This window comes from Henckelia pumila, chromosome 3 (assembly GCF_033568475.1).
Source record: "Henckelia pumila isolate YLH828 chromosome 3, ASM3356847v2, whole genome shotgun sequence".
Taxonomy (NCBI): Eukaryota; Viridiplantae; Streptophyta; class Magnoliopsida; order Lamiales; family Gesneriaceae; genus Henckelia; species Henckelia pumila.
Genome location: NC_133122.1, coordinates 125,699,788 through 125,720,113, shown reverse-complemented (window position 1 = coordinate 125,720,113; position 20,326 = coordinate 125,699,788). Strand labels below are relative to the sequence as shown.

The 20,326-nt window shown below is 39.1% G+C and overlaps 1 protein-coding gene and 1 non-coding gene across 2 annotated transcripts; both read left to right on the top strand.

Moving 5' to 3' along the window:
* The first annotated feature begins 8,302 nt into the window (after nucleotides 1–8,302).
* LOC140889440 (uncharacterized) lies at nucleotides 8,303–9,397 on the top strand. Its single transcript, XM_073297157.1, has 3 exons — nucleotides 8,303–8,399; nucleotides 8,673–8,788; nucleotides 8,870–9,397. Exons 1-3 carry the CDS (start codon nucleotides 8,303–8,305, stop codon nucleotides 9,395–9,397), a joined length of 741 nt encoding a protein of 246 aa, XP_073153258.1.
* Nucleotides 9,398–19,465: 10,068 nt separating this feature from the next.
* On the top strand, nucleotides 19,466–19,571 carry LOC140894017 (small nucleolar RNA R71). The gene has a single exon (XR_012153572.1). It is a non-coding gene; the product is annotated as a small nucleolar RNA R71 (small nucleolar RNA).
* The last annotated feature ends 755 nt before the right edge of the window (nucleotides 19,572–20,326 follow it).

Genomic DNA, 20,326 nt, shown 5'->3' with positions numbered 1-20,326 from the left:
TCACTAGAAATTCATAATGCTCGTATCTGGTTCTGAAAGCAGTTGTAGCAATATCTGAGTCTCGTACCCGCATCTGATGGTATCCTGATCTCAGATCTATCTTTGAACAAATAGAAGTACCATGTAATTGATCGAACAAATCATCAATTTGTGGCAACGGATACTTATTCTCGATGGTGACACGATTCAGCTGCGTGTAATCAATACATAATTGCATCGATCCATCTTTCTTTTTGACGAATAAAACATATGCTCCCCACAAAGAAACACTTGGGCGTATATATCCCTTATCAAGTAAATCCTGCAACTGCTATCTCAATTTCCTCATCTTTGACCAAGCCAGACGATAAGGTGCTCGGGATATAGGCGATGTTCCTGACATTATATCAATAACAAATTCAACCTCTCTAACCAGAGGAAAACCAAGAATCTCTTCAGGGAATACATCAGGAAAATCGTTGACCACAGGTAAATGATCAATACCCTGACTACACATGTACATATCAACTGTATAGATGATGTAGCCCTCCTCACCTGACTCTAAGACATGACAAGCCTTCAGAGCCGATACAAGTGGCACTGGAGGTCATGCTCCCTCACCATAGAAGTACTAGTTGTCACCCTCATCCGGATAAAACTGTACCAGACATTGATAACAATCCACAGTAGTGTGATATAAAGTTAGCATATCTATTCCCAAAATACAATCAAAATCTGTCATCGCTAGAATCATCAGATTAGCAGACAACACATGACTCTCAAACTCTAGAAGGCAACCCATCATTAGACGCTTAGTTACTACCTCCTGCTCCAGCGGAGTAGATACAACTAAATCCAAGTCTAATGATAAACAAGGTAATATATGTCTCTTAAAAAAACGGTTGTAACCAGCTATCAGGATGACAGATAAAGGGACACGTGTTCGGAGGGGAATTTTTGGGGATAATCGGACGATCCGAATTTGGGGATCTGATCATCTAATATCCGTTTATAAATAGAGGTCCGAGATTCCCATTTGGAATTCTCAAAATCCAATTCCCTCTCCTATTCTAGGTCAATTCTAGGGGATTCTAGGCTATATATGTGGGCCAGGAGGAAACGGAGCTGCGCCCATGTTTTGGGACTATAGTCATCAATGGGCTATCAACGGACGCAGATATACTATTAGACTCAGATTATTCTAAGTGAGTATCTATTAGTCTAGTTAAGGCTTTTCGATGATAAATAGTGATACAATGATTGTCTTCTTATAGGCTTGGACTAGAGCACTTGTATCACTAGATTGCTTACTTTGAGGTACGGACGTACTATCCGAGATATCCTTGTTGAGTATGCATTTTATATGATTGCATTTTTATGTTGCATTGATTATATGTGAATTTATTATGTCACAGATATTATGTTGCATGTATTGGTACGTTGAGCCTATATTTTATTGATACTACCAGCAGAGAGGTCGCTCAGCCCCATGTTATTTTTTGTGTATGGATCCCATGGTTTTGGATCCAGATATGTCCACGGTTTTATGGTATGAGAGCCACCTCCTGATGCAACAGTCCAGCATGCTACATACTATGGCACCTTTGACTGAGCAGTGTTCATTATTGGTTCCCAATACCTTTCACTTGCATATGCACTAATAAAAATTGTATACTCATGCTTCCATACTGAGCTTTTTATGCTCACGTCCTCGATTTTGTTCTGGACACCACATTCCACGGGACAAGACTCAGATTGGATGGATCCGATGGTAGCGGTCGTTGAGCTACAGAAAGGTGGATTTGTATTGTACCAGGTTTCCATTGTAATTGGGATTTTTGTTTTACCTTCGATGGGATTGTATAACATTATTGGTTGTTATAGTATTCGTTTATACTGCTTGTATTATGCCAGTATGTTTTAACTGTTTTAATTTTTTTCCGCTGAATTTTTTGATTACCACTTTTAAGTTGATTTAAATGTTTTAAGCTTTGGTTAATTATTGATTCCGGGTTGGGTCACTACATCCCTCATGTATTTCTCTGAGAACATAATTAGATTCTTTGGGACCCAAGCATTTTAGCAGAGGTTGGGAGAATGACGTCTTGTATAGAACTCCCTCCACCAAGACAAAGCGGAGACTACGCTGCTTCAACCTGTGATCATACATCCCTCATGTATTTCTCTGAGAACATAATTAGATTCTTTGGGACCCAAGAATTTCAGCAGAGGTCGGGAGAATGACGTCTTTTATAGAACTCCCTCCACCAAGACAAAGCGGAGACTACGCTGCTTCAACTTGTGAGAATTCTTAGGATCATTCGGAAGCTCACCCCTCTCCATGTACCCAAAAACTCAGCTCGCCAATCATTTTCATCCTGTTCTGACACCGGGAGATTGGTAGCGGGCATTAGTTAAACCTGAACCACTATTTCTCGAGTCTTCCAATTGTGGAGTGAGCTAGCCATCTTGGCGAGAGAATCTGCTTTGTCATTCTTTTCTCGAGGGATCAGTTCAAACAAAAATTCCAAGAAGAGCCCCCCGAGCCTCTTCTATCCCTTTCATATATTCCTTGTTTCTTATTCTTTACTTCATACGATGTTGAACCCTAACTTTTGGTGATAACAAAATAATATATAATTGTTATAATATGACCGCTATTTATATGTACAGACAGGAAAACGTCTACCAAGTTGAGGACCTCTACTAATATAAAGATATCAGCCGACTCAAAGACATCAACCAATCTCATATACATATTATCAGAATTGATTTCAACCGGGATACAAGTCTCAAGATCGTCTATCGATTCCATAAGACACAAATGCTTTGTAATGGAACCTTGACAAGAAAACTTAAAGGCGAAAGGACAAAGAATTTAAGGATCCATCTGATAAAGCTCGAAAGGCCATTAATAGAATTTATTATGAAGACATATTGAATGGACATTAAAGAAAATTCAAGTACATATATTTAAAGACGAACAGACTTCACTCCACAAAAAGAGAAATAGTGTCTGATCTATATCTGCCTGAAAAGACATTTTTTACTGTTGACAAAGTAAAAGAGACGTTGAATATTGAGATATAAATATTCAAGCAATACGAAGCAAAATACAGACACGCGGCCATCATATTATCGAAGCATCTGAGCAATTTAATTGATTCGACACTTTAATGATCATTCAATGCTTCGCTAAAGCAGAAGCATATCTGATCTTCTAAGAGATTTTTTCAAGGGTTACTCAAATCCAAGATGTTGTTTGAAGAACACCAACTATACTCCAAGGATTTGAGATTCTAAGCTTTCAAAAGCTTAGGCATTCATCATCATCAACCAAAGAAGTTTGATAAGAACTTAGAAATCTTATCAATGTAAATCTAGGAGTTCCACTTTAGGCAGTGATAAGTCCTAGCTTAGATCAGTTGTATTACAAGACGTTGTAATAGCCAAAGTCTTCTAGTGTTTCCTTCTCGGGTGGAAGAAGGGGTGAAATAGGAGATTGAGCTCCGAACATCCATAAAAAACTATGTGCACACTTACATTACTACATCACATCATATTTTCACTATTGTCACCTAGTTTAGTGATAGTCATTTTCCGCACTAATTTTTAGTAGCTCTTATTCATCTAGGAAGATGAGAAAAATCTAGTTAAGAAGACTAACATTTTCTTAACTTCATTACGATAACAACAATACTTTTGAGAGTGTATTTTCACCCCCTCTCCTCTGCACACACAACCGATCCCCAACATATGACCCATTCACTTGTTGAGCTAACAACTGCGAGTCCGAATAAATGTGCACCTGAGTTGCCCAAGTTGTTTGGAAGCTCGGAGGCCAACTAGGACAGCCTCATACTCTGTCTCATTGTTGGATGCTCTGAAGTCCAATCTGACTGACAATCTCATCTCATCACCCCGAGGGGAAATCAAGAGTACCCCCATTCCGCTGCCTTCACTGGTAGAAGAACCATCGAAATACACCTTCCACAAGTCTTCTACTTCCGTATGCATCGTCTCAACTAAAAAGTTTGCTAACTCTTGGGCTTTAATAGCCACCCTCGGCTCATATTGGATATCATATTCGCTAAGCCTAGTTGTCCATTTTACCAATTGACCCAAAATGTCAGCATGGGTCAGGATCCTCCCGATGGGGCTGTTGGTTAGCACCATAATAGGATGTGACAAGAAATAAGGTCTGAGCTTACAATCTGTCATAACAAGGGCAAGCGCTAATTTTTCAACTTTTGAGTACCTAAGCTTGGCACACTTGAGAGCATGGGAGAAGAAGTAGAATGGGTGCTGAGCTGGCCAGTCCTATCTGATGAGCAATAAACTAACATCCTCTTCCATAGATTAAAAGTATATTTACAATGGTTTGCTTGGAACAACCTTAGCTAGCAGTGGGAGCTCGGCTAAATAGTTTATGAGATCATCGAATGCCTTCTCTCACTCATCATCCCATTCAAATTTCTTTAGTTTGGAGAACTCTGAAAAAAGGCAAGCTACGAATAGCTGACCTAGAGATGAAACGAGTTAGGGATGCTACCCTTCCTGCCAACCTCTGAACTTCTTGCAAACTGCAAGGAGGCAACATAGATCGGATGAATTGCACTTTCTCTGGGCTAGCCTCGATTCCTCTCTCAATCACCATGTACCCAATAACTTCCCAAATTTTACTCCAAAAACACATGTTTTCGAGTTAAGCTTCACCCCTATGATCTCAGTGTGGAGAATTTCTCTGTTAGGTTGGACACTAGACCCAAATCATCCTAAGACTTTACCAAAATATCATCAACATAAACCTCCACATTTCTGAAAATATGCTTGGAGAACACCTTGTACATTAGCCTCTGATAAGTGGCTCTTACATTCTTCAACCCAAAGAGCATTACCCTATAACAGAAAGTTCCATGTGAGGTGGTGAAGCTCATATTATCCTGATCTTCCTCAGCCAAGGGGATTTGATGATATCCCTGATAGGCATCCATAAAACACAAATACTGATGACCTGCGGTTGAGTCAACCTACTGATCAATCCAAGGAAACAGGTATCAATCCTTCGAGAAAACCTTGTCTAAATCTCTGAAATCAACGCGCATTCTCCATTTACTTGAGCTCTTGGGCACCAGGACCACATTGGATAGCTAGTTCGGAAATTGCACTTCTCTAATATGACCTGTTTAGCACCAAGAGTTCCATAATTTGAATTCCATGTCTAAATTCGTTTTAATCTTAATAATTTTAAATATCTTGAATTTATTTTTCAAAAATATATATATTAAATTAATTATCATTTTGAAACCCGACAAATAAAATTTAGATATTTAATTCTTGAATTTTCAACTTAAAGTGTTTACGAGGAATTTGGGACTAACACGTTTACACAAACCATTTAAAATACTACATAATATATATTATTTAACCTATTCACTAAAAATGAAATTTGGCCCAAATGGGATCCAATCCACCTACCCAACTACACGGCCCATTCTTTTCCCCTTCTTCAAGATTAACCCGATAGAACTCTTTCCCTGTTTCCTCTCCATTTTCACTCTAGGGGATCGGCTATCTCTCATTTTCTCCTCCAGCTTTCGACCGCCGCCAGCAGCCTTCTTTCCCTGCAAAGTTTCTCTCGAGGAGAGCTAATCGAGCTACTTCCCCTTTTCTCAGCTCGATTCTAGCTGCTCGAGCCTCAATCCGATTATTTTTCCAAGCTTAGGCAAGAATATGGGTTTCTTTGGCCACCAAGTAGATTATTACGTCTTGTATTTGTTTCACTTTGTGTATTTTGAGTTTTCTGATTTCAGGGGTGTATGTTCGAACTTCTCTGGACATTTTGCTAGTTGTTCGAGTTTTTCAGATTTATTTGGAATTTATATACATGCTTATGATCGATATGTATTGTTTTTCTTGTGCTGGATGGGTATTGAATTGGGAGTCTCAGTTATTGCTTCCATTTGCCTCAATTTCGAAACTCTTCACTGTGTTTGGGTATGTGTTGATTCGAGTTCTCTATTTACTTTGGACATTTGTACGAGATTTCAGTTTCTATTTGGCGTGTTATACTTTCTTGTGTTCAAGTTATGTGTTTCTTGAGTTGGATAAGTGTTGATATAGAAGTCTTTTGTTAATGTTTACACTGCCTCAGTTTCAAAATTACTTTGTAATTGGGCGTGTGTGGTTTGAGTCTTGTGTTGCTTGGATGGTGAATTAGGGGTTTCCATGGGTGAGAACGTAGCTCACATGGTAGCGGTTAGGGTGTGTTGGAAATGGCTTCCTTGTCGGCATAGTATACTGCAGTCATTGATCGATCAAAACTTTAGAAAGACCACAATCAAGGATCTTAGTTCACAGGTCAGATTATCAGTTCACAGTTCAGTTTACTTGTTCTCGGTTCAGTTTCTTCTGTCCATATGTTCAGTTTTTCTATGCAGTTACAGTTTAGTTTAGTTTCGGTCAGTTACGTTCAGTCTTGCATGTGATGTTTTCAAGTTACTCTCTTTGCTATAGGTCTAGTTAAGAAAAGACAAAGTATTTTCAATACAAGATATTTTTATGGCGTGAGCATGTATATTTATTATTCGTTATTTCACTCAATATTATTGTTGAGTTTTTAGGCTCACTACATCTACTTGGTGCAGGTGAGGATGATTTCCCTATGACTGAGGGGCTGGATTTCCAGGGTTGATAGCACCTGGCGGAGCACACCCATGACCGTCGCTTCCTTTACTTTTCCGCATTTGAGATGTCTGTAATAATGAATTGTCCACATTTATTTATCTTCCAATTGTTAGAAGGATGTGATTCCTTGCGATTGATACTTGGCATGTAAACTTGTTAACCTCTTCTCTTTATTTATTGTTGGGGTTGTACCCGTTCAGATGCTTATGTTTATCATGTTATGTTTCCTTTTTCTTGAGGAGTCTATTTTATTTTGAAATGCTGATTTGAGACAGGTCGGGTTAAGAATTTACAATTAGGTCATGGCGAAAGTTTTTTTTAATAAAAAAATATAATATATATATATATATATAATAATAATAATAATAATAATAATAATAATAATAATAATAATAATAATAATAATAATAATAATAATACTTCGAAAAATTTCCTTTTCTCATTTATTTAATTAAACTAGATGTTAGGATCGTTTCAGTAGGTATCAGATAAACGGTCTTGTTTTGGGTTGTGCCTAATGTCGGTTGCCGAAACCCAGGGGATCTCGTCTCAAAGTATGTAAGATTTAAGTTTCATTACTACTATCTGTTTAAATTTTTTAGCTCTAATCCATAAAGTTTTTTTTCTAGCATGTAAAAGTTTAAAGAAACTCTTTTTCCTTTAGGCATGAAATTTGAGTGTTGAAATTTGAATTTGCGTATAGATGGCCCCTCTTCGTGAGCGTGTTGCGGAGCCGCCGCCACCTCCGCCACCACCACCACCACCTCCACCTCCGCCACCTGCTCTAGCTACGGATGTTGGGACTCAGGTGTTGGCTGGTTTGGCTCGCATATTGGAGCAGCATGCTGAGGCCAATTCTAGGGCCAGATCGGGGAATATTTATGATCAATTCAGGAAGATGGACCCGAAGGATTTTGTCGGTACGACTGACCCGTTTTTAGATGAGGGTTGGATCCGTTCACTTGAGGTGATCTTCTGATACATGGATTTGGGAGATTCAGATCGAGTTCGATGTGCCACCTTTCTTCTCAAGGATGATGCTGCCCTTTGGTGGGAGGGAGTTGAGAAGACAGTAGATCCGACTATCCTACCTTGGACTAAGTTCCAGAGGCTCTTCTTTGAGAAGTATTTTATCTTAGATTTGAGAGCTCGTTTGAATAAGGAGTTTATGAGCCTGCGACAGGGAGATCTATCAGTAGCTGAGTTTGTGAGAAAGTTTGAGCGGGGCTACCACTTTTTGCCTTTGATTGGAGATGAAGAAGTAGAGAAGCTCCAGCACTTCATTGATGGATTACAACCCACCATTTGATGTGATTTACTGATGGCTGAACCAGTTGATTATGTTACTGCGCTCAAACATGTTTTGAGGTTTGAGCAATCATTAATGGACATCAACACCGAGGTGCAGGGTAGTGGCCCTTTACTCAACAGGGCCACTCGCAGCAGCAGCAGCATGGCAAGAAGTCATACCTAGGGCCGCAGAGACAGCAGAGGCCCCAGAGACACCATCAAGCTCAAAGACCCACTCCTCCCAAGACTGGGGAGAAGCCATTTTGCAAGGAGTGCAAGCGTGCCCATTATGGGAAATTCCTAGTAGGTGCAGGAGTCTGTTTCCGTTGGAAAAAAAACAGGGCACATGGTTTCAGAGTGCCCTGAGATGAGGAGGCCTGTTCCAGGGAGAGTCTTTGTGATGCAGGCCGAGGAGGCCGACCCGGATACTACCCTTATCACAGGTAACGCTTTAAGTTTTTTGATATTAAATATGTTTATTTAATGTATGGAATTTGTGTTGAGGAACTGTCTAATTGGGAATTTTCTTCCTACTAGTTGCTAAGTATTCTTGAGATTTTTGGAATTGGCTTAAAATTGGTTATTCATTGCATGATTTATGTTTGGTTGCTAGTTTGTATGATTATAAATTTGAATCGGGTTGAATTAGGGTGAGCATAGGTAGAACTTGTGAATAGGGAATCCAATTGCTTGTGTGGTAACCGTTGTCTTTGCAGGGAGAATCATAGTATCAGGTGTAGCGACCAAGGCATTATTAGACTCGGGGGCTTCGCATTCTTTTATTTCTGAGGAGTTTGTGCTTAAGTGGGGAATTCAGCGAGAAGAGTTATTAGTGTGCTTCTCCATTACTATCCCGTCAGGGGAAGAGTTGTCCACCAGAATCATGGTCAAGGATCTTGAACTTCTCTTGTAGGGACAATCAGTGGTTGCAGACTTGATAGTATTGCCTATGCCCGAGTTTAATCTTATTCTAGGGATAGACTGGATGGTGAGGAATGCAATGGTGATTGATTTTCAGCAGAGATCCGTGTTGATTAGACCAGAGGGTATGAAACCATTCTGGTTCGAGGTAGCCAAGAGTTGGAGGAAGGCCCGAAACATATCTTTTCTGCAAGAAAGGCAGCTTATATCGGATGGTTGTGAGTCGTTCTTGGCTAGCTTGTTGTTGAGAGAGTCGCCAGTTAGGCCTGTGATTTCAGATTTAGAAGTGGTCAGTGAATTTGAAGATGTGTTTCCAGACGATTTTGCAGGTCTTCCGCTCAATAGAGAGGTTGAGTTCTCTATCGAATTGGTTCCTAGTACCGTGCCAATTTCCAAGGCACCGTACAGATTGGCTCCTATAGAGATAAATGAGTTGAAAGAGCATATTAAAGAGTTGCTTGTTAAGGGTTTCATACGCCCTAGTTTCTCTCCATGGGATGCACGGAGTTGTACGGAGTGAAGGTGAAGAATAAATACCCCCTTCTCAAGATTGAGGATTCTTTGATCAGTTGTAGGGAGCCTCCATATTTTCGAAGATTGATCTTTGTTCGGGCTATCATCACTTGAAGGTGAAGGAATCAGATGTGTTTAAGACTATTTTTAGGACTTGTTACGACCATTACAAGGAATTGTGATGCCGTTCGGTTTGACAAACGATCATGCGGTCTTTATGGATCTCATGAACCGCGTTTTCCAGCCGTACTTGGATCGATTTGTCATTGTCTTCATCGATTACATCCTTACGTACTCCAAGGACCGTGAGGAGCACACACAGCATTTGAGGACAGTTCTAGAGGTGCTTCGAGATCTGATATTGTTTGTCAAGATTGACAAGTGTGAATTTTGGTTGGACATAGTGGAATTTTTGGGTCATATAATCTCCAAGAACGGTGTATAAGTGGACCCTTTCAAGGTGCGAGCAGTTAAGGAGTGGTTAGTACCTAGTAATGCATCGGAGATTCGCAGCTTCCTTGGATTGGCCGGTTACTATAGTAAGTTCATCAAGGGCATTTCATACATTGTTGTTCCCTTGACCGCGTTGACCAAGAATAATGCTAAGTTTGATTGGAGTCCGGAGTGTCAAGAGAGCTTTGATGTATTGAAGAAGGCTCTTACGACAGCATCAGTGTTATCCATGCCATCAAGGAAAGGTGATTTTGTTGTGTACACGGATGCTTCTAAGTTGGGATTAGAAGCAGTTCTTATGCAGCGGGAGAGAGTTATTGCTTATGCTTCTAGGCAATTGAAGAGACACGAGGAGAATTATCCTACTTATTATTTTGAGTTGGCCGCAGTAGTCTTTGCATTTAAGATTTGGAGGCGCTATCTCTATGGGGAAATTGCAAGGTCTTTATAGACCATAAGAGCCTCAAGTACTTCTTCACCCAGAAGGAGTTAAATATAAGGCAACGGAGTTGGCTTGAGTTGGTGAAGGACTACGATTGCAACATTAGTTACCATCCGGATAAGGCTAATGTCTTTGCAGATGCTCTGAGTAGGAAGGCAGCAGTGATTTCATCCTTGTCAGTGTCTAGACCGTTGCAGTATGAGATTCAGAGGTTTGACCTGGAGTTCTATGCCAAGGGTGGGGCACCCCGACTATCTTCTTTATCAGTGAGGACCACACTATTTGATCGTGATGAGCAGTTGATTAAGAGTAGACAGAAGGATGAGGACAGAGGCAGTGGTTTGTACTCAGTGGTTGATGGGATTGTGAACTTTAGAGGCCGATTTTGGGTATTTGCGGGTGATTATTTGCGAGCTACGATCATTTAAGAGGCTCACGCATCACCGTACTCCATCCACCCAAGGAGTACGAAGATGTATCATGATCTACAGCAGTTATATTGGTGGTCGGGTATGAAGCAAGATATTGCCCAATTTGTAGCTGAGTGTGTAACTTGCCAGCAGGTTCAGGCAGAAAATCAGAGACCCGGTGGGCTACTTAATCCGCTCTCTATCCCCGAGTGGAAATGGGAGAATGTTACTATGGACTTGGTTGTTGGGTTTCCTAGGACAGTGAGAGGCTCAAATGCTATTTGGATTATTGTAGACCATCTCACTAAGTTGGCACACTTCCTGCCTATGAGGACAACGTACTCCATGGCTCAATATGCGTAGTTATACATCCGTGAGATAGTCAGACTTCATGGTATCCCTGTATTCATAGTGTCTGATCGAGATCCAAGGTTTACTTCATCATTTTGGAGGAGCTTTCATTCATCTTTGGGGATGAAGCTTCTGTTCAATACAACATTTCACCCTTAGATGGATGGGCAATACTAGAGGGTAATTCAGATCTTAGAAGATCTCTTGAGAACCTGTGTCATTGAATTTCAGGGCATTTGGGAGTTGAGGTTGCTTTTGGTGGAGTTTGCGTATAATAACAGCTATCAGGCCACTATTGGTATGACACCTTATGAGGCACTCTATGGGAGATCGTGTAGATTGACTGTGTTGTGGACCGATGTTGGTGAGAGATCAGGGTTAGGACCGGAGATTGTACAGCATACTACCGCGGTTGTAACCAAGATCCGTGATAGGATGAGGACTGCACAGAGCAGGCATAAGAGTTACGCTGATCATAGGAGGGGGGACTTGGAGTTCTCGGTGGGAGATCATGTTTTTGTCCGAGTAGCTCCAATGAAAGGTGTGATGAGATTCGGGAAGAAATGAAATTTGGATCCGAGGCTCATAGGACCCTTCGAGATATTGGACAGAGTGGGGGCATTGGCTTATAGATTGGCCTTACCACCTAACTTGGATGGAGTTCATAATGTCTTCCACGTATCGATGTTGAGGAAATATGTAACGCCCCGAATTTATTTAAATTTAGTTTATTAGCGATATTCAGAGATTATTAATTCGAGGGCTAAAGTGATATTTGATCAAGGACTATTTTGCAATTTTTGAATAATTTAGGGACTAAAGTGCAATTTTGAGATTTTTGACTTAGTCTTATTTTTTATATGGATGACAAGGCTCATCCTTTAATTATTTTCTTCTCCTCCAAACGTGTTCCCTCCATTGAAGACTAGAAACGCCTCTTTCAAGCTTTTCAATTTCGGTTTTTACTCGATCCGTCCGATAGAAATTTAATCTGAAGGTATATTCGCGATCACGACATCAAAGGCTTCGTTCTATCGTAAGTTTTTATTCGATCAGTTATACTTCAATTTTTTGACGTTGTTGGAATTCATTTATTTTTTGATATATTGTTCTTGATCTAGCATATATCGTTTATTTGAAGTCAGATTGGAAAAAGAACGACGTTCGGAATTGTTATGCTTTTTTGAAGCATAATTCAAAAATAGGGTTTTGAGATTTGATTGATATTGATTTGGTTTTGTAGAGATTGTAGTTGTTTTGAGTCGTATTGATTGATATGCTGAGTTTGTGTTTTTCAGTTGTCCGTTTGTAAGTCGTTACGCCGCTGGTTTGAGTTTTGGATATCGATTAGTTTGAATTGATTGAGCCTTATTTTGATTGAGTTTGAATGTCGATATTTATCTTATATTGCTTCATTTCAGATTGGTTTGAGAATTGGTGAATCCAGAGTTAGAGGAATTCAAGTAGATAGAGTTGAAGCCGGTATAGTATTGATTTCTCTCTTGACGATTTTTTTGGATTCGAATAAGTTTTGATATGATATTATCATTTGATTATCCAGGTTTGGAGCATCTCGAATCAAAGGAAAGGTATAAGTCGACATCAAATTAAATGGGACGAATACTCGAATTCGAGTCAATTTTTGAGTTTCCCAAGAAATCACATACTTGCATGTTATTTGAATTATTTGAAATACTTGAATTTACTTGAATGAGTGATTATTTGCACATGCATTCATATTGATCCAAATGATTCGTTTTCATTTTAAATTAGACGTTATGTGGACTATAGTCGAGTGGCATTGGTTGTGGAGTTACTCCAATAGCCCGAAAACTCTTATAGTTGCTTCAGAGTCTATAGGAGTGAAATATGCATCGTCGACCTCGAGCGGGAGAGTCGTTGTGATTGTTGTAATATCTTGTTCTCGGGATCCCAACCGAAGAATCAAAGAACCAAATTACCTTCTGATTATCCGATTAGATAATCCCGAATTTTAAAGACATGCATCTCAAATTAGTTTCCTCTTTGGAATTACATTGTTGTTATATATATCATGATTTGATATATTATGTGGAATTGCATGTTATGCCTCTTTTACTGGGAATATTATTCTCACCGGATTTATCCGACTGTTTTCTTGTTTTGTATGTGTGCTTGGCGATAGGTGGGGAAAGATTGAGTTAGAGGCGACCTGATATGCTCGGGACTGAGGGACAGAAGTGAGGCTTCGGTTTAGAAATCTAATAGCATGTCGAACTCGTGTTTTTTTTAAAGCATGTTTATAACTCGTACTTCCTTTGAATTAAGTTGTATCGAATATTCGAGTATGGAGGTTCATATGTTGTTATTGCATGTATCTGGATACCTCGTTATGTTTTCAAATTATGTTGATGATGGAGTATTGTTTAAGTATAAGTTCAACGTTTTTTTTTGTACAGAGTTGGGCTCTCTCGAGCGGTGGTTTATTAACGCTCAAGCGAGGGTTTTCCATTTTTTGAGACAGAGTTTGTCTCGCTCGTGTGGAACTTTATTACCGCTCGAGCGAGAGATTTTGAGATTTCTTGGGCAGAGTTTTGCACGCTCGAGCGAGGCCCTTTCCATGCGAAAAATAAAAAATAAATATTTTACCTGATTCTTTTTGGCTCTTGTTGATTTATTTGAATTATGTATTTCGAGATTAGTTGATTAGGACCGAGGTCTGACATTAAGTGTTATCAGAGCGATAAGTTTCTTGGACTAAATTAGAGTGAGCGGGGTAGATCGAGTCCGCTTGATTTAATCTCTCGCATGTGATTGAATTCTTTATTCGGCTATTTGAATTCCATGAGAGCATGCTTTATTATTTGAGAATTAATTGAATTACATGATTTTGTGATTAAATTGTAAATCATGAATTCTTTGAAATACGAATTGATTCGATTCCCGATTATAATCCGAATTCCATTGAGGTTATTTGAGTAAGATGAACAGAGGTTGTTGGACACCGATATGTTGAGATTGAGATATTTGTGTCCTAACCATGTGATTATCAGATATGGCTCCTCGACAATTATTGAACAGGAACCAACCGGAAGTAACTCCTCCAAACAAAAAGGCTAGTACCGAAACTGATCAGATGGATGTCACAGCGATGCCAATGGAAACCTTACTAAAGAGGTTTCAGTCATTTAAACCGCCAACATTGAAGGGTACCGAGAATGCAGTTGACTGCGTTTGTACTCTATTATTGAACTCGACTTAGTATTGTATTTTTGGGCAGAACTTAGATTATGGCATGTTCTAAATACTGATATGTATGTGTGTATGAGTTTAGAATTATTTAGAATTGCCTTTGATTGATTTTCCAGGCTCTCTCTCCCTCTCTGCCCGTTTAGCTTGCGCGCGGGCGAGGCATGACCGCGCGCGCGAGGTTTCCTCGAGGGCTCGGGAATTTTTGCCCGCGCGCGAGGTTTCCTGAAGGGCTCGGGAAAATTTTCTCGCGCGCGCGCGAGCCCTTCTCTCACGCGGGCCCGAGCCTTTCGCTAGCCCTCTGCCCGCGTAGCCTGCGCGCGCGCGAGGTGATGACCTCGCGCGGGCGCGAGGCTTTGTTTAAAAAAAAAATTGATTCGTTTTTTCTGCGGCTCTTCGTGTTCGATTTTGTTTAATTATTCGAGAATAAAAGATTAGAAACGGGGTCTCACAGATGCTATCCTTGGAGCCCTTAAGGCCAAGTGTTCGATTTGTATCGGCACTATGATCCTGTTGAGTGGTAAGGCTATCCTTGGAGCCATCAAAGCCAAGACGTTCGAAGTGCTAGCAATCCTTGGTTAATCGATCTTAACCAAGAAGGGGAGATGTAGACGATTTATCGTCGAACTTTCATAAACATCTCTTATCCCTGTTACTGCTTTATTTACATTACGCATTTATTTACCGCAATGTTGCGTGTTTTTCGCTCGCAAGCGCACGATGTCAAGTTATAATATAGGAATTAAGTCCAAGTCGATCCCACGGAGAATGAATAAATGATATTATATCAAATATTTGCAACTAATAAAATCATAATCCTATGTAGAGCTACGAAAATGGTTTGATTTTTATACAACTAAAATTTGCAAGAACAAAACTAAATAACCACGAGTTCACGAGAGTAAAATTCAATAAGCGATGAATGCTAGATGTTCGACTTCACTTGACTGTCCACCACAATTTATTTCTAATGATTGTTCAATTATTAATTCTTCTAGTTTATTAGTCAAGAATCCCTATTATTTTTTACTACCTCTCTCGAGTGTCAAGCAGAAATTCGTATTTAATAACAAACTCAATATCTCTATCAAAGTTCAATTATTAAATTCGGTAAAAAGTACAAGAATTCTTCTAATAACTTCTATGGAGTTATATGCCTCTCGAATAATATAAACACCAAAGATGTATTTTCCTATGTCGTATTCAAAATCTCCTATCTCGAGTGATAGATTCTAAATAAAATATCATTCAATCTATGGCCAGTAAATTGAAAGCATTAAAATCAGGAAAACACAAATAAACCGTGCGAAGAATTTAAATATATAAATCAAAATATCTCAATCATGGTTCCCAGTCAAGATCTGTCTACCTCTAGACTAAGAAATTAGTTCATAACAAATTCAAAGATCAAACAAAACTTGTTCTTCAAATAATCCATCAAACTAGAAAAATAGATTTTAAAGGAAAACTAGAACGAAGTAAAATTAAGCTTTTCTGTCGCCGGTTGCCGCCGTCTTCTGTCTTCGTATCAAATTCTCGAGCTCTTGTGCACTTCAAAACTCTCAATAGCCGTCTCTATGCTCTGAAAACTCTCTAAACCCTCGTCTCCTCCAGAATAAGTCATAAAATCCCTTTTAAAACTCGATTAAAGATTTTCCATATTTTTGGCGACTGCTCCGCGCTGGAACGCTAATAATTCGGCGCTGGGGAACTCAAGTTTTGTATTTTATTTTTCAATGATAGACATCTAGCGCTGGAGCGCTCAAAAGACGGCACTGGAGCGCTCTGGACATGAATTTACGGGCGTTGGAGCACCAGAAAACTAGAGCTGGGGTGCTACTTGTTCTTCCATTTCACCATCTGCGCAGCAGTTTTGTAAAAATCATAACTTAAGTTTTAGCCGTCGGATCGAGCTGAAATTTTGACAGAACTTTTATAACATCCAAAAATTCAATTTGAACAGTGAAGATTGGATTTAGTGTCTGTAACATTCCCAGTAATTTTTTGAAGTTTGCTGTCCCGTAATTCGGCTTTTCGCTTCTTCTTGCTACTTTTCTTCAAATCCTTGCAACTCACAAAAACAACAAAAAATACGCATAATATTCACTCGATACATCACAAAATCCAAGTCAAATCATATATAAATTAAGTGTATAAAATGCACTTATCAAATCCCCCCAAACTTAGACTTTTGCTAGTCCTGAGCAAAATAGTAATGAGCAATATAGTCGACCTCTGAATTTTTACATTTCAAGATTCAATACACATGCCCGCTAATTTTTTCAAGAGTTCTTGTGTGTGTGTGATTTTCCAATCTCATCTACCCACCTAACTTTTGGTAAAATCATGCAATCTGTAAGCTTCATAAAATCATTAACTCCGCCCTCAAGTTTAAAAATACTCTCAACCAAGTTCAGCTTTTACTCACACAGATCAACAGGACTTTTTCGGTTAACATTAGACTCAAGTATAATCAGCAGGAGATAAGCATCCATATATATATCAATGTAAACAAGGACTCATGATGCAAAGCAAAAGGAATTGAATATTTTCAATTTGTGCAGGATTATGAGTAGCTAAAATTTTTTTATTTTCATTGCCAGACATTAGTTTTGGCTTTTTTCTACTCCATACATCTCCATCTTTATGCCTTGTATTTGGACTAGTATTTCAATCCATTTTTTTTTCTTTTCAAGGCCTCCCCTCACCTTACTTTCTCCGCCATTACTTTTCTTTGAACTTTTTAGCTACTCAATTTGTTTTGGATTTTTCATGAATATAGAATGGCTAAAAAAAACTCAATAGATTCGAAAAAAAAACGCCTAAATCACTTCTGTGATCTTAAAAATCTACCTCAGTTTCAAATAAAAATCACAAGAGTTAAGAATCAAATCCTCTAATCCACATCACAAATCCACATAATTTTTTTCTAATTGCTAGGAGTATCGAAAATCATGGCATTCGTGCATAAATATGAGAACTCAAGATTAAATATAGCTAACATAAACTTTTTCAGCACACAAAATATATTTTCATCATAGGTCAACACAATTACAACATCATGCCTTCAGCTCCAACTAACTCATAAAAAATTTCAAATTTTCACAATTTTTAAACACCCCCCCAAACTTAAATTGTGCATTGTCCTCAATGTACAGTATTCATTAAAAACAAGGGACACATACCTTAGGCACCAAGCGTCAGTACTCGGCACCATCTTAATCACTCAAAACTCTTCATTAGGGGTGGCTCCTAAACTCTTTCAGCTTCATATTTTTTAACCTACACAATTCAAAATTATTATTAATGTCTAGTTTCCTCATGAAAAAAATAAAAACAAAAACAACTAAAAGAAAATAAAAAAACGCAAAAAACAACTAGCTTAGGTTGCCTCCCAAGAAGCGCTTAATTTATAGTCCATAGCCCGACTTTATTTCAATTCTAGCCCGGTTCCGTTTTGTTGAGGGTCTTCCTTTTCGCTTTCACCCTCCAAATATATTCAACAACCTTTTTAAACTTTGATTTCTTCTTCGTTTTCTTCTTCTTCTTTGGCACCTTCGGATCATTCTCTCTTGGCAATTCTACAGCACTAACAACTTTACAGCAACATTCCATCTTCTTTGATTGTTCAATCATGAACACTTTTTCCATGGATGAATTTTTAACCTCCTTATAAACATTAAAGATCACCTTCTCACCATCAACTCTCATCGTCAACTCACCTTTCTTCACATCAATCTTGGCTTCAGCAGTAGCCAAGAACGGTCTCCCCAAAATCAATGGCATATTTGCATCCTCCTCCATATCTAGCACAACAAAATCCGCAGGAAAAATAAATTTATCTACTTTTACCGGTACATCCTCAATGATTCCAAACGGATATGTGATAGATTTGTCAGCTAGCTGCAATGCAATTGTCGTGGGTTTCACCTCTCCAAGTCCCAAACTCCTGAAAACAGACAAAGACATTAAGTTAATGCTAGCTCCTAAATCACAAAGTGCTTTATTAAAATTAGAAGAACCAATAATGCAAGGAATCGTAAAACTCCCTAGATCTTTTAATTTTTGTGGTAGCTTCTTTTGCAGGATAGCACTGCACTCTTCAGTCAGGTTGACAGTCTCGAACTCCTCCACCTTCCGCTTCTTAGACATCACCTCCTTCAAGAATTTTGCATACTGCGGCATCTGCTCCAAAGCATCAGCGAATGGAATATTAATATGAATTTTCTTGAAGATGTCAAGAAACTTAGAAAACTTCTCATCCAACGCTTTCTTCTTGAACCGCTGAGGATATGGCAAAACAGCTTTTGGTATAGGCGGTTTCTCAGGCACAACTGCAGAATTGCTGGAATTTTTGCTAACAGATTTTTCAGACTCCACCACAATCTCTTCAGCCTCTTCATCATCTACTTCCTTTGGGTCATCAACCCCAAGTTCTTTACCACTTCTAAGGGTGATAGCCTTGCACTGCTCCCTTGGATTAACCTCACTATTGCTAGGAAACACACCTCTCTGCTGATTATTCAATGCATTCGCCAGTTGACCAATTTGTGTTTCAAGATTTTTCATAGAAGCGCTCACATTGGTCAAGTGTGTCTCCATACTATCAAGCCTATTTTCATTCCTCTTAAATCTTGTGGATGATTCTGCAATAAAATTACTCACCAAATCTTCCAACGATGCCTTACCTTCACCATTCTGAGTATTGAACTTCGGTGGAGGATTCAACATATTCTTATTATTTGCATAGGAAAAATTCTCATGATTACGCAAACTAGGATGATACTGATTGGGTACAGGATTACCTCGATAATTGTTGTAATTCCTGTTGTTCACATAATGAGCTTGCTCCACACTCTCAAATCCATCAGCAGAATTTACGGTAGTCGCCAGCGATGTTGTCTCATTAGAACTTTGATTCCCTTTGGTCAGTGCAGCCAACTGTGTAGAAATAGTAGCCATCTGAGCAGTCAAAGCAGTGAATGTGTCAACTTCATGAATTCCAGCAGGCTTCCTTATTGCAGATCTCTCACTCGGCCACTGATAACTGTTAACAGTCATTTGCTCAAGCATCTCATAAGCCTGTTCAGGAAATTTAGAAAATATTGAACCTCCAGCTGTAGCATCCACAGAAATCCTCGTTGGGCCATTCAAACCATTGTAGAATAACTCAATATGTTCCCAATCCGGAAAATTATGGTTTGGACACTTTCTAAGCAACTCCTTGTACCGCTCCCAAGCTTCATAAAGCTACTCAAAATCTTGCAGTTTGAAAGTAGTGATCTCAATTTTCAGCTGGGCAGACTTGGCAGGAGGAAAGTACTTAGCCAGAAATTTGGATGACATGTCTTCCCATGTAGTGATACTCCCAAGAGGTAGTGACTGCAACCAACTACGAGCATTGTCCCTAAGAGAGAATGTGAACAATCGTAGTCTGATGGTGTCCTCAGTAACACCATGAATCTTCACTGTGTCAGCAATCTCCAGAAAAGTACGCAGATGCAGATTTGGAACTTCAGTAGCTGCACCCCTGAACTGATTCTGCACCATATTAATCAGAGCTGGCTTCAACTCAAAATTATTTGTCGTGATGTTCTGCCTAGCTATCCCAGAATAATGAGTATTGATCACTGGTCGAAAGTGATCTCTGATTGGCACCGGAGCATTATTGACAGCTCTTTCTCTTTCTTCAGCCATTTGTTGCAACTCTTCTCTTCTAGATTTTCTCAAAGCTTTAGCAGTTTTCTCGATTTCCGGATCAAAGAGCAGTGAGTCGTCACTTTGGCTTTTTAGCATAAACTGCATAGACAGGAAAGATTTAAAATTAGAACCAACAAAATAAAATAAAATGCTCTAAATCAAAATTAAGACCAATTAGCACAATTTAATATAAATCAAATAAAATTCAATTCCCCGGCAACGGCGCCAAAAACTTGTTGCGTGTTTTTCGCTCGCAAGCACACGATGTCAAGTTATAATATAGGAATTAAGTCCAAGTCGATCCCACGGTGAATGAATAAATGATATTATATCAAATATTTGCAACTAATAA